At 40.3% G+C, this 15,303-nt stretch overlaps 1 protein-coding gene across 3 annotated transcripts; it reads right to left on the bottom strand.

Annotated features, from left to right (window-relative positions):
* Nucleotides 1-1,058: 1,058 nt before the first annotated feature.
* LOC115355700 (uncharacterized) lies at nt 1,059-14,252 on the bottom strand. 3 transcript variants are annotated; one of them, XM_030046551.1, is made up of 11 exons: nt 14,187-14,252; nt 13,748-14,088; nt 12,997-13,114; nt 8,245-8,314; nt 7,085-7,211; nt 5,816-5,868; nt 5,281-5,347; nt 4,316-4,433; nt 3,734-3,803; nt 2,340-2,466; nt 1,059-1,705 (listed from the first exon to the last, which is right to left on the bottom strand). In XM_030046551.1, the coding sequence occupies exons 2-11, from the start codon at nt 13,847-13,849 to the stop codon at nt 1,658-1,660; spliced, it is 900 nt and encodes a 299-aa protein (XP_029902411.1). In that variant the 5' UTR covers nt 13,850-14,088; nt 14,187-14,252; the 3' UTR covers nt 1,059-1,657. The 3 variants fall into 3 exon arrangements, with proteins under 3 accessions (XP_029902411.1, XP_029902413.1, XP_029902412.1); XM_030046553.1 differs by having other exon boundaries at nt 13,748-14,085; nt 14,187-14,228; XM_030046552.1 differs by lacking the exon at nt 14,187-14,252 and having other exon boundaries at nt 13,748-14,151.
* Nucleotides 14,253-15,303: the final 1,051 nt, after the last annotated feature.

Genomic DNA, 15,303 nt, shown 5'->3' with positions numbered 1-15,303 from the left:
CTGCAGGGTAGAGATAACAGGATTTCAACACCAGTTCAACCCCGAAAAAATGAGAAGATATTCAGTCGTAATGTTTCTGGCTGACACTTATCAGGAATGTGTCCTTCTCAGGCTGGAGAGCCTTAAAGTACTCCCATAAGTCTTTTTTCCTAGGACGACGATTTTTTTTTTTTTTTTTTTTTTTTTTTTACATTTTGAGTGGTTACTTTGGCTTAATGGTTAAGGTTAGCGTTGAATGAAGGTTAGGATAGCGCATAAGCTGATTATGGCTAGCATTAGAGAAAAGCGGTAGAGAATATCATAATATGGAAATGCTTTAGTAAATTTGGCTAACTTTACGTGCAAAAAGTGAAGACAAACCTCACTCCAGCGACCATTGCGTCTGCCGTTGCCCTCACAATGCGGCGAGTCTTTGTTTTCGCCTTGATGATAAATGTTAACATTCTTTTGGATGCCTTTTTAACCATTTTCCACAATAATTATTATGGAAATGAGCGTTGTTTGCCTCTCCGACTGCACCGTGTCCTGTTTTTCCAATCTCCCGCCTTTTGTTTGCGCAGCCCTGGCGCACTACATGACGTCAGAGATGCCATCCAAAGTATTGGAATATTAGCGACATCTTGTGGCTGACAGAGAGGACTGAGATTCAGAGATTGGGATCCAAGTGCCGCATGTGACACTTCTTTAATACATTTTAATACATGATATATCATTTTGTTGTTGTTGTTGTTGTTGTTTTTAAAGATATTTAAATTGGTAAAGAAAAAATAAATTATTATTTGATAATAAAATGCCTTCACATACTCGAGAAAATTAAACAAACAAAAATCAACGACAAACCTTCACATAATAATGCATTGCACAATAATAATAATAATAATGACAATAACAATAATAATAATAATCCATAGATACAAATACAAAATATCTACAGATATTTTCAATAGATCATTTCTGGTTAACTTGCTGCTGTAACACAGCACTTTCCTATTCCTCATCTATCTATCCATGTCTGTCTGTCTGTCTGTCTGTCTATCTATCTATCTATCTATCTATCTGTCTCTCTATCCATCCATCTATCCAGAAAACAAGACAAAGGCTATCAATTAGGCCTGCTATTACAAACTATTCTCAAACAAATATACTGTCAACTCGTTATACTCTGTTTCCAATCACTTGAAAACGTTTAAATCATCGTGTGATTTACAGATCCGCAACTAGGATGCACTAATATCAGATGAAATTAGAATGAGGCATCCAGTCCAACTTTGTGACATTCAAAGTGCCGAACACAGTAAACAAACTTAAACACACATTGTGATAAACTCACACAAGGCACTGTGTGAATGAGAGATCTGAGAAGTACTGAAAAACAATCCATATGTGCTGATGCACTGAGTTGGGTAGAGTGGAGGATCATGGGTAACGTAGTCCTTGTACCTCTTGACTATTACAGTAATACATCTGAAATAAGCTTTTTAATGTGTACATAGATAAATTTTCAATAACTTACATCAGTACATGTCATCGTGTCAGTGGTGAATCATTACATTTGATTGATGACCATTAAAGAAACACTTCAATTCTTCAGAATTTCCATTTGATTTACAGTAGATTCTCAGTAGACTCCTGGAGCTTGTGACATAGACAAAAGTCTTCACTTGACTTGGCCGTGAATCTTTAACTGATGCAGCACTTTGTCTACCTGCAACACACAAGTTCACACAAGTTAGCTGCACATCCACAGTGAAGGTGCACGTAGTTAGTGCATAAAAGTGAAAATAATGATGCAGAGTACAAAACCGTCTATGTAACATTTACACATCATACATAACAATACAGAAAGTTAACGCTCAAAATTTCAATATTTCACTGCAATAATTTCTAGCTTTAGGACATGATGATTCTTGACCTGACAACAGTGCAATCCCTGTGGATACATGGTGTATATAGGTAGACTTTTTAATATATGCTCAATTTCTTATTTCTGTATTTATTGTTGTAATATTTTTGTAGGATTAATGCACATATTTAGACATACTTTTTTAAAACTAGGCTGAATGCACAAGTAGGATTTATGCACATCTTTATACATAATGTACAAACTTATTTTTTACACATTTCTAATGCACATATTTTATAATTCTTATTTCTTTTTCTATTTGTTATCATTTCACTTTTGCTTGTCATATATTCTTCACTTGAGAATTTGAGCCAGTTTCCCCTCAGGGATCAATGAAGTATTTCTGATTGTGATGAGGAGTTTTCCACATCTAAAGCTCATTCGATCACATGGCTTTAAGATCAGAGGGGCTGCAGCCGTCCGAGCTGTCACTCACTGTGATGAACCAATAGGAGTGAGGGCCGTAGCGAGTGAGCGACCTGGAGCTCATCTGACTGGCTGGAGCCAGAACGTGGAGATGCAGGTGGGCAACGGAAGAGTACGGAGGCAGATGAAAGCCCATCCTGCAGGGATTCAGAGCGGATTCAGAGCATCGTTTCAGACAACAGCATGCCTCAGAGCAGCAACCAGGGTGTGTGTGTGTGTGTGTGTGTGTGTGTGTGTGTGTGTGTAGCTTTTAACAGATGCAGCTTGCACACACAGTCTTCTGCAGGACTACAATAGGTAGGTAGGTAAGTAGGTAGGTGTACTTTCTTTATCCCAAATTGGGAAATCCCTGTGTTCCAGCAGCAGCTTGTCCAGACATTACACAGAGACAACAGTACGATAACACGATTCACAAAATCTATGTCTCCACACTACAGAACAAAATAAATAAAGTCGATCAATTCAAAGAATAAAAGAAAAAAGAAAAAACTTTGCATATCCTATGAGCATAATAAAAAATGAAATATACTAAAATATATCTATAGAATATCTATAGACCTTTTATTTTTGAACCTTTGCACAGACTATATAGACTATATAAAATATCTGCAAAATATCCATAGAATAGAATACATATATAAAATAGATTTATAATCACATTACAATAATAATAATGATGTATAAAGATAGATGTGTGCATACATATGTAATATCTATGTATTACTATAATAAATACTAGTATGCCCCAAAATATAATACGTAAAAATGTAAATATAATAAATATAAAATATCACACAGGATAACACAGTATATACTAATGCAATGAGGTAAGGTAGGAGTAATTATGTGCAACTCACCATCAACATAGTTATTGTAAGAGCAAAACCGAGTAAATAAAGTCATTTGCATGCATTTGCAAAGGTTTAATTAAAAGATCATTTTTATCTTTATATGCCCATGTAATCAATAAAGGCATTTTACCTTTTTTGTGCCCAATTTTTTTTATTAGTTTTTTTTTTTCTTTTTTTCCCCATTTGCTTTCATTATGGGGGAGACATTAGATAACAGCTAATCCCATATGCATTATATCACCACATTTCTCACCACACAGTTTTTAGTCTTAGTTTTTTTTTGTTGTTGTTGTTTTTTTTTCAACTATAAAAATATAATTAAATCTGAAATACACCCAGGAACTCATTCTTCTATTTCTTTGACCTCCAGAGCACCTTGCATGTTCCTGGATTCTATATCTGAAGCACCTGTTTTTTTTTTCTGTCCTTGTTTTCCAAAAAAAGAAAAAGAAAGAAAGAAAAGCAACAAACAAGGACAATTAAAGCCAATTAAAGGCAAACTGATCTTTAAGTCACTCAAAATGTCAGTTCTCGTAACAGGAAACTCAATTACCTGATGTCATCCAGGTCGCTGACTTTCTTCTTCTCTAATAAGCTCCTTCCCATTTCCTGCATCTGTTCCACTGACGAACAGGCAGTACATCATTAGTTTCCAGTAACACAGGCCACACAGCCTACACCAAACACAGACATTTACTTGCTGCTTAAAAACTGTAATCTGTAAACATAAAGTCTGCTAATCTGATTCTTGGAGTCTACACTAGGTAGTATAGACTCCAAGGGGGAGTTATCATCCTTGAGGAGAGCACTCCCAGCAGGGTAGAAATGTTTCATCACCCTCGCCGCAGGGCTCCAGCATTCGGGTCTGTAGTGTTCTCTTAGTGGACTCACCCACTTGTCCACAATATAGTGAAGGATGACTCGTGCCATAAATTTGTGAGTTTTGTCTCATAAATTTACTACTTTAATCTCAGAGAATATCTGAGTTTTTTTCTGGGAATATTACCCACCCCTTCGCCGGCTCCCCCTAGAGTGGCCCTAATACACCATCGCAGTGCTCTATTAGGATCACTGAAATAACAATTATGGAAAAAAAAAAAAAAAAAAAAAAAAAACAAGTTCGGGAGGCCCTGACCTAGAGGTATGTGTTCCTTTTGGAGTGTTTTGCAGTTGCCGACGTGCATTCTGGGAACAACCAGATAATGATGTGTGCAGCCAGGGTTGGCGTCATGAAAACACACCAGCTCATTATTCTGTGAAGCAGATAGAGATCACACATACACATACACACATTATAGTGTACTGTCCAGGGAGAGAGAGAGAGAGAGAGAGAGAGAGACACACACACACACACACACACACACACACACACACACACACACACACACACACACACACACAGAGAAAAAGAGACACAGAGAGAACCTTCTGGCAGAAGCCAGCACTACAGTAGAACTGGCAGAGGAATAGGTTACTGACACAAAGCCAGACGTGTTTCAGTGTGGGCTACACTGTGTATTACTATACATTGAAATTGAAATATTGTTATTATGTTTATTATTATTATTTTCATGTATATGTGTATATGTACATTTATTATCATTATTACATACACATTTAAATGTCATGTTTTTGCTTTGGCAACATGTTTGATCCAAGACGTCATGCCAGTAAAGCCAATTAACCCTATAAAGCCATTTGTATCATATATGATACACGTTATCAAATAACACATTCCGTTTCAGTTTAATCAATACTTCACCAAAATACTGTTGTATACCTTTGAACACTTCCCCTGTTCACCCTGGACCATACCATTGGCACTTCAAGTACATATCATATGTCATACAACAGAAAGATTGTGTAATAACATTTTTTTTTTTTTGTTATAGGACTAAATAAAGGGTTCAGTTTCAAAAAATTGGAATTTTCTGCCAATTCTTTCATAGTTCAGGCTTTATAGGGTTAAACTGAATTGAACTGGACAGAGAGAGAGACACACACACACAGAGACAGAGAGTCAGAGACCGAGAGAGTCAGAAACCGAGAGAGAGAGATGTATAAATCTTGAATATTCTAAGCAGCTCCTGCGCTACTTACACTCAGCAGGATTTCCTTGTCCGTCTGCTCACTGGCTATGTCACAGAGCAGGCAGTCTTGGATCTGTCTAGATTGAGAAACGTTCTGAGTGTCCATTAGTGTTTTCAGAGCTATCTGTGTTGTAGACTGAAAGTACATGACATGACTAAACTGCGGGATAGCTGCTTTTGGGCGTGTCCCACTTCCGACCTATGTGTTCCATTTGGAAACAAGAAAAGAATGTGTGCACAAGGTCTATAACTGATCTTTTAATAAAATTCTGTGTTTATGTGCTCCATTACACACACACACACACACACACACACACACACACACACACACACACACATATATAAATAACTCAAAACAGGATGGAACTGAAAAGAAACTTGTAAAAGAAATGAAAACAAATACATTTTCAGGTTATTAGATAACAAATGTACACTGTGTCATGATAAAGGCACAACAAACTCATTTGTTTTCTTTGGCTTGTCTCCCTTTAGTCCAGCGAGCTATGTGATGGCTGAGAGAAGCCATATATTTTCTCGAAGCACACCTGATTGAGGTTTTGGGAGCGGCTTTCAAGAGACACCTGCGCAGGTGGTCTTCCTGCAAAAGAGAAAAGGTGTATTTTACACGGTGTGTGTCAGCATAAAAGCACAATTAGTGTCACTGCTGCGATGGGAGAAAAAAGCTAAAAACAAAGCAACTGCAAAAGACAAAAGGAGCTGCATACAGTCAAACGCGTCACTTGATTGCTTCCCTGTCCGTGTTTATACCTTGAATGAAAAGTTAATCCATTTTGAAAAATTAATTATGTTATTTCACAGCCTCATAGTGGTGCTATCTTCCTCTCACTGTTACTGAGTGCTGGATACTGGCTGGATGCTAACTGTTAGCATCCTGCCATTGAGGTGGACTTCCCCCCAGCTAACATTCTGAAAAATAACTACCTTGATTTACTCAAATTATAAAATAAACAAAGTTTGAGGTTGATGTGTGGTAGCTGCATAAAAATGTTGACTGTTAAAGAAAAAATCACATAAATAACTATTTTCTTGTTGGTTTAAGCTCACATTTCTCAAATGAGGGTACTCCTAGTGGTACGCAGAGGTACTACAGAGGGTAAGTGAGCAAAATCTGAATGTAGAAAAATTAAGAAGAAATCATAAATATATTACAGGATTTTGAAAATACGAATTTTTAGATAATAGTGAGATTTATAACATGACGCAGAGCTATACTTCTAAATATATATTTCCGATTTTTAAATGTTAAGGCAGAAAGTGTGCATTTGCAACTTAAACTTGAAGGCTAGTTAGAAATGAAGTTATAAACAGGAATTTCACCAAAACTATCATCCATATGCACTGAGTAATAACGTGTGCATTTTAGTTTCAGAAAGCAACACTTGTAAAGTGATGCTGAACCTTTTTGAGTTGATTAAGGCAGTTATTTTTCAGAATGTTAGCTGGGGGGAAGTCTACCTCAATGGCAGGAGGCTAACAGTTAGCATTTGGAGCATCCAGCCAATATCCAGCACTCAGTAACAATGAGAGGAACATAGCAACACTGCTGTCCTACAGAACAGCTAGGGGGGAAGTGAAATAATATCACATTTTACAAAATGGGTGATCTGTTCAACCATTTAGCAGATGCTCTTGACCAGAGCAACGCACAATACTCCCGATAACAGCAAAGAATAACAATCAATAGTGCAAAGGTAAGCCACAGCGTCTTGTCAACAGCTGAGAAGGTTGAGAAGATCGAAAGGTTGAGAGCGAAGCAGAGGCAGAAGGCATTTTTTTTTCTCAACAGCGCTCACATTAACAAATCTGTCTGTGCCTGGAGTGAACTTATGCAACATAAAGTGAGAGATCTTGCTGGCAGGGGCGAGCACATGGAGGTGGAGGTGATCTACTGAGGTGTAGGGGGGTCGGTGGAAGCCCAGCCTGTGGATTCAAACACATCAAAGATCACAGAGTCACAACATGCCTCTGGGCACAGGAGCGGATGTGATGACAGACAGATGGACGGGTCGCCTTTATTGCATGTATTCAAATACACTGCAAGGATTAATCAGACTGCCCTGTTTCATATACTGATTTATGTTTCACATTGAGACCAGGGGTTCAGGTTTGCAATGCTGAACAATATTTCAGGCTCAACTTCATTGTGAAAAGTTAAAAATACAAGACATGTAAAGACACAGTTAAAATATATAATGATTAAGGTAAGATAGCCAAGGATGATCAAAATAATATATACAAAGGGCACTGTCAAAGTAATCAGTAGTTAATATAAATTAGATCCTGTTCCTGATCCTGTTCACTGTTCTCTCCAAACTACGTTTATTACTTGGGCTCTCCCCTTTTCAATTTGACTTCAGGTTCTGAGGAAGCAGAGGGGGTTTCACACATAAATGAAATACTAGCACACAATAACAAGCTTGGACTTCCTTATGAAGTGAGCCTGTGTTTTTAAAACCTGTGGACTTCAATGTAAAGTCAAGGAGAGAGCAGTCTCACCAATCCACTCCAAATTATAATCTGCTCACTTAGTCTGCACTCAAGATGCTCAACTTTTCACATGTTGTCACAATCCCTCCATTCATTGATTTATTCATTTGGTTGAAACAGCCACCATATAATGTCGTGCTTACGTGGCTATCAAAGTCCTTAACATTGATAAACCACAGAATTGATAATTGGCTGTGTAAAACAAACATTTCCCTATAGGACTATTTTCCCCAAGTGGAGGGACCACTTCACTCCGTCCAATTTCAAGTCATGAAAACACAACAGGGCTGCTGCTTTTAGGAAAACTAATTCAGACGACTTCATTTATAGTGATGGAATACTGGTATGAAGAAAGTTTGAAGCCTCTGAAAGTTCATTTTCATATCATAGTGGAATGAATGGAAACCAACGGCTGGATAAAAGGGAGGAAGACTGATATTAGAATTCATGCACATAAATACATTACCTTATGTCACTCATATCGGTGATGCCACGATCATGGAGCACAACTCTCCCCATACCAGCCATCCTTTCAACTGTTGGACATGTGAAATAGTTAATCACTGAAAATAGCTTCACTTGACAATGTATAGGAAAGATAAAGTTGTGTGTTCAGGTTAGGAAGTGACAGGCACATAAATAGTAGTAGCAGTCGTTTTTTAGCTCATGTTAGAATATGTAATGAATTAGCTCATCACTAATACTTTGGTATCAGTGTATATGTTGGCTGATATACAAAAAAATGAGATAATTAACACTCTTATCAGGAATTCGTTTGTCCAGCAGACTCTATTGTTTACAGTATTTTGTGTAGTGCGTGATTTGGCACAGTACGATTTCACAACTGCACATTGTGTTAAGAAGTAAAGACATTTAGCTGCATACAGTTCATATCTTTATCATAACTATCTGATTACCACATTTGACAATTCCTTGCTACACCCAATGTACTGTCATCATTCATTCATTCATCTTCTAAACCGCTTAACTCCTCACTAGGGTCGTGGGGGGGTGCTGGAGCCAATCCCAGCGCTCATAGGGCGAAGGCAAGGAAACACCCTGGACAGGTCGCCAGTCCATCACAGGGCAGACAGACAAACACTGACATTCACACACTCACACCTAGGGGCAATTTAGCTTCTCCAATTCACCTGACCTGCATGTCTTTGGACGGTGGGAGGAAACCGGAGTGCCCAGAGGAAACCCACGCAGACACGGGGAGAACATGCAAACTCCACACAGAAAGGACCTTGGGTGGGAATCAAACCCAGGACCTTCTATAATAGCAATAGTAGTTCTAGTAACAGTGGTAATGGCAAAAGCAGCAGGAGTAATAGTGCATAGTAGTAGAACTAGTCAGTAAGGGAAACATATAAAAATCTGCCAACTAAATCGTTACCAAGAAATTTCTTTATCAGTGTGTTCATAAAGGTGTGTAATAACATGTATTAAAAGGTTGAAATTCAACTCCTGGGGGAAACCCCGAAAAAACCTGATCAAAGTCGGGGTACCGATAACCGATTTTTCAAAAATTCTAAAGTGCTTAAATTGGACTTAAGTAACTTTTGAGGGGACAAAATAGGGGTTTTTCATGATTTTGAGTTGATTGCTAGCATTTATTTTTCACTGCAACCACTTTTTAGTTGAAAAACTGCCACGCCCACTTTTGCATTTAGCCTACATATAAAGTTGCATTTATTTCAATTAGTTGCATAATACTGATCCACCATGTCAAATGCTTCAGGAGTCAATGTCTGAGTCTTCTTCAACACCATCATGAATAACATTCTTGCATGTAATGCCTTTACAAACTCCACATGCTGAGATGCACTTGACACTATTCTTCTTATTTATTTATTTATTTGTTTGTTTGTTTGTTTGTTTGTTTGACAGGGACAGTGCACATTAATTAACATTACTGTAAATGCGCCAGAGTTAGCCAAGAGGCTATTTTTCATCTGTAGTCCCTGGACAGATGTTACAGAGTCACCCTAAAAACAGAATAAAATGAGATTGACATTACTTGCAGCTGCATCACCGGTTGCTGCAATCTCCATTACAATTGCAGCTTGTGAACTGGAGTAGCTCCTCAGGAGCCATGGGGTCTAGTGTTGGAACTGGCTCATAACCATGAACACCTAGGGCTCTAGTTTCGCAGACTGGGCGAGGCGGGGGCACAGCGCACCTGCGCTTCGCCAACTGGGTGTGGCCAGGTGGATTTTGCAAGTTTGGCAAGTACTCTGCCATCCCTCCTACCGGCGGAAGAGAGGAGAGAAGGCGTAGAGTGGGGTTGACACAGCCGATTCACTTTAAACCAATCAAATGAGCCCCTGTCCTCGCCTTTAAAATGTGCTGCGCGAAGACATAATGAACGTTTACACAATTGACATGGAGGAAGAGAGCAGCCGCAACACACGCTCAGGACAGTGAGGCCAGTCTTGGCTGCTGGAATGATGCTGGAGCTGCCATCCATCTATCCATCCATCCATCCATCCATCCATCCATCCATCTATCCTTACATTCGTCTTCCTCATTCCCATCTTTCCATTACCTAGCTGCCTCGCATCTCTCTTTTTCCAGCTCTGTCACCGTCTGTTAAAGTTATTGATTTTTACAAGCAAATATAAATTTAACTGTGAAGCCCCCATTTTTAATGAATGTTTTTACCTCAAAGGATAATCCTCGCCACCTTCATTTAAATACATGTTTGTTTTGCAACTTTCGTCTCCATCACATACTGATGCAACAACACGCTAGAGATTAAAACAAAATCCGGTTCATGAAAACTTTTACATTTGCTGTTCTAAACGCCCAGAGTATAGCAAGGAACTGATGCCTTTTACATTTTCGATTTGTGAGGAATATTTATATATGTGGAAGAGGAACTGGGTAGTTAACATTAGCAGCTCCAGACACCATGACTGGAAAAAAGACATCACCATACTGGACACATTGTTTGACTGACAGGTGATCAGGTTGGGTTCCCATTACGCATGCCAAAAGGTGTCAATCTCCTTTGATCTGACATCAGTTGTGACGGGACTAGGGTAGGGTATCGGGCAGTCGGGCTGCACGGCCCGGTCGGGAATGTCTTGTGGCCCGGTACTGGTGGTTGGGGACCGCTGACGTAGATTATCAAACACAGTGCATTGTTCGGCTTTCAAATAAACTCCATGTGTCGCCAGGTGTTTCATTAAATTCGACGTGTTACCTCCCTTGCATGACATTGCTTTAAGGCATCTGTTGCATGCAGAGTCTGCATCCTCCTTAGACGTGAAATGTAGCCAAACCTTGGAGCGTTTTGCCTTCAGCGTCTTTATTGATCCTCTCACTATCAGTTCTGATCAACAAGTGTTCGGAGTAGCGGCGCTGACGTCACGTTCAACAACCGCAAGTTCATGCCGGAACACCAGAGGGCGGCACTGAAATGAGGCACCAAAATTTTTGTTCTTATTCGGTCTCATTACTACCATTTACGTCAGAACCAGTGCCCTATTGGCACCGTGTTTCGGTACTCAACCCTAGACGGGACAGTCGATATGGAAATAAATGTATGTGCTAATTGAGACAGTAGCATTGAATAGTGGATTTCGACGGTATTTATTGCATTGTTAATGTGCCTGACATTCTGGACACCTGCCTGTAAGGTTTTGGTGACATGTGCACACTGCGCGCTGGTCTGCCAAAGTTCCACTACACCGGCTGCGCTGAAAGTAGACCTGGTTTCAGATTGCGAGCTTTGAGCGTACCTTGGCAAAGCCTTTTGGCATGAAACTGTCACCACGCCAAGCTGAATCTGTCAACACCTCCCGCTGCTGCAACACTACTCTCATCTCAGCACACCTCGGACTGCCAAACTACCAAACTGAGCGTTCCTCGGGTTGCGCTGCTTGAAACTAGCTCTGCTGGGGGTTCGCCTCACTGCGCCACCCTGTGCCGCACCGGGAAACTAGGGGCCCTATCTTGCGCCAGAGTCCCTAAACCCATTATTTGGGGATTCAGCATTGCGTAAGAGGTGTTCCCCCTCAAAAGTTGCTATCTTGCGCACCTGCCGTTATCCGTAAAACACCTGCGCTACCCACTATATTATGCATAGGCGTGGTTTGGGCGTTACGCCAGTTAAACCAATCAGTGTGCCAGGTGCCATTGCCTTTAAGAGAAGGCTGCGCTATCCTAAATCCTAAATCCTAAACCCGCGATGGAGAGAGGCAGGTCATGATTTAGTACTATCTCTGCCATTTTCTTAGGGGTTCAACTGAGGCTAAAGCAAGGTGGCTTTTTATTCGGGAGGTGGAGCCGCATGTGCACATCCACATGTGTCCAAGTGGACGCGTATTGAAGCCGCCTGGGCGCGCTCCTGTAAAAGCCCAAATGGGATAGCGGGTGGTTTCGAAGACCCGCTGTCCGCTTTCCCTGAAGTGTATGCTCAAGATAGCAATTGTAGGGAAAGCATATAAAACACGCCCACGGGCCCAGCTCCAGGTGCAAATAACGGAGTTGGCATAATGTATAGCGGGTAGCAAGATACCGTTTAGGGATAGTGGAAGCTGTTAAATGTGCAATTCACGGATAGCGGGTAGTGGCAATGGGTAGAGGGTGGCGCAAGATAGGGCCCTAGTGGGTGCGGCCGTTTTTCCACCAGGGAGTGGTCTTGGTGAAAAATAAATGCTAGCAATCAACTCAGCATCATCATGAAAAACCCCTAGTTTGACCCCTGAAAAGTTACTTATGTCCAATTTAAGCACTTTAGAATTTTTTAAAAATCGGTTATCGGTACCCCAACTTTAAGCAGTTTTTTATGAGGTTTCCCCCAAGAGTTGAATTTCAACCTTTTAGTACATGTTATTACACACCTTTAGAAACACATTGGTGAAGAAATTTCTTGGTAACGATTTAGTTGGCAGATTGGTCAAATATCTGATAAAATACCCTCAGTGTTAACAGTATTGGTAGCAACAGTAATAGTAGTAATAGTAGTTTCAGTGGTGTGAGGAGCAGCATCTGCAACAGTGGTAGTACCACTAGCAATAGTATGAGCAGTGGCAGTGGTGATACTTGGGTTTGGGGTATTGGAATTAAAAAAAAATAAAATCTCAAAATCTCATAATGATAATGACAGTACATCGGGTGTTCATTTGTAGCATGGAATCGTCCAATGTGGTAATCATCAGGTATTTCTCACAGGTGTGGACCAGCAGAGCAGGCTTCCCTGACTCACCGAGGCCGACGTGCGTGCTCTGGAGGGAGCGGCAGCTGATGATGTGCTGTTTGGGGATGACCAGGTAGTGGTGTGGGGCGGCGGGGCAGATGTCCCTGAAGCAGGCCAGCTCATCATTCTGTGACAAAGAGTTCGTATTTCATTGGCTTATGACGAGAAACCCATTTGTCGCACACTGAATGGTAGAAATCCTTATATAGCCCAGTATGCCAGGCGCTGCTCTAGACTTTCTCCCCCTCAGTAGTAGATGAGCAAGACTGAGGGAAAGCGGCTATAACCAATAAATAATCAAATAAAATGATGATACTATTACTACTACTACTACTAATAATAATAATAAGAAGAAGAAGAAGAAGAAGAAGAAGAAGAAGAAGAAGACCTCATAAAATAAGGTAACACTTCATTTGCTACAATTTAAATGCTCAGCTTAACATCACCTTTGATCAACTAAGTATCAACTTAAGTCTGCCCTTACAAAGTTGATACTAAGTTAAAAGTCAGCTGGTCTGAGTCTGCTGATACTAAGCTGAGTGTTTACCTGCATGGTGACAGGAAGTCAAGTATCTACAGTGAAAAGTGGAATCCAAAAGAATTCCTGAATGCACTGAAATGATCACTGACTACTGACGTTACCGGTGTCAAATTCTGTCACCAGCTACAATGGGAATGTCCTATGACCTCCACCTCATGCGGGGAAATGCCACACTTACGCAATATCAGTCTTCCAGTAAGTTTGTGCGGGGTTACCTACCTGTTTAATGATGGTCGTGTATTTATCTTGGTTGCTCGCGATCGTACAGAAAATACAGTCTTCTACAAAATCATTACAGGAGCCGGACTGCGCTTCCCCCATTCTTCAATGGCTGGCTCGCTTGTCTGTTGTGTTGCGTCTCTGTTGTGTGCCGGGAAGCATTGTGGTAGCACAGCCCACAGCTCTGCTCCTCCTCCTGTCTTGTCTTCAGCTCAGCGCGGAGGCTCCTCACAGCGTTCAGCCCGTGTGTGTGTACGGACTGTTGCCGTCCGAGTGCCCCTCCCCTCCCCTCCACCCCGCAGAGCCGCAGACCCAGCCGCAGACCCAGCCAGAGTAACCTGCTAAAAAAAAAAAAGTGACAGCTCGTAAACTCGGCTATCATAAGAACCGACTTCCTCCTGTCAATTAAAGTTTGACTGGGCGGTAGTGAGTTCGTTACCTTGGAAAAACAAATTTCCCCCTGCGGAGCGCTTGAAGTAAGACGTCGTATCACCATCGAAGATCGTCTATGTACGCGAAGACGAACCACTCCTACTTTCTAATTCATGTTCGAGGAGCAGCAAACAAGCAAGCAAACAAACAAAATAAAATAAAATAAAATAAAGGGCGCTTCAATTTCGCACCAAGCAATAACAAAATCAGTTATGTTTTTTCTGGATTACATAACATTGTTTTCTCAAATGGTTGAAGTAGATGGATGGACTTTATTGATCCCAAATTGAGAATTTCTTGGATTCCAGCAGCAGGTTATCCAGACATTGCACAGGAACAGCAGTAGACAACACAAAATATACCTCTCAGCACAAGGAGAGAAATATATATATCTTTTAAACAATTAAATACAAGTGGCATACCCAATTTAAGTAAATCTCTCTCTCTCTTTCTCTGTACTCATAATGTATAATTGTAATTACAATATGAGCTATGTAAGTGGAATTGAAATTCCAATTTAGATTTGAGATTCAATTCTATTTCTGTAGGTCAAACAAAATATTAATAACATTTCACAGTATTACAAATGAGGTAAGTACTGCTGCTGTACCTTCCTTTGTAATGAATGACACTTATTTAAGTACTTTCTCAGACTAGAGTCAGTTCTGTGAGGACATTGTCAGGCTGTAGACTGAAAAGTTTGGAACAGGAGAAATGAAACCCTCACAATGAACTGTAATTTTCTCTTCACAGGAAATTTTTATCCTCAACAGCTTTAACAATATTATCGAATTTTCTTTACAACCAAACATTTTGTTTGCACATTATTGTTAAAATGTTGTGTATGAGACCTTCAGAGTATGTTTATTTTCTTTTTCACCCTCCACTGCTCTTCACCCTGAGTCTGATGGCACTCTGCTCCTTCCTCCCTGCAGCCAGTCTGCTTCAAATTGAACTTGAGTGATCCCTCTTCTCAAGAGACAAGCTCTGAAGGTCTGGAACTTCCTGTTTTCCATCCGGATATCTTTGCATCATGTGGTAAAATTCAGTTACACTCCCACTTAGGTGACGTCATTTCAGAAAAACCATTTTGAGCTCCCACATGTAAATTGTCAAGTGTGCCA

This window comes from Myripristis murdjan, chromosome 24, assembly GCF_902150065.1.
Source record: "Myripristis murdjan chromosome 24, fMyrMur1.1, whole genome shotgun sequence".
In the NCBI taxonomy this organism is placed as follows: domain Eukaryota; kingdom Metazoa; phylum Chordata; class Actinopteri; order Holocentriformes; family Holocentridae; genus Myripristis; species Myripristis murdjan.
This window is presented reverse-complemented; position numbering and strand designations above follow the sequence as displayed.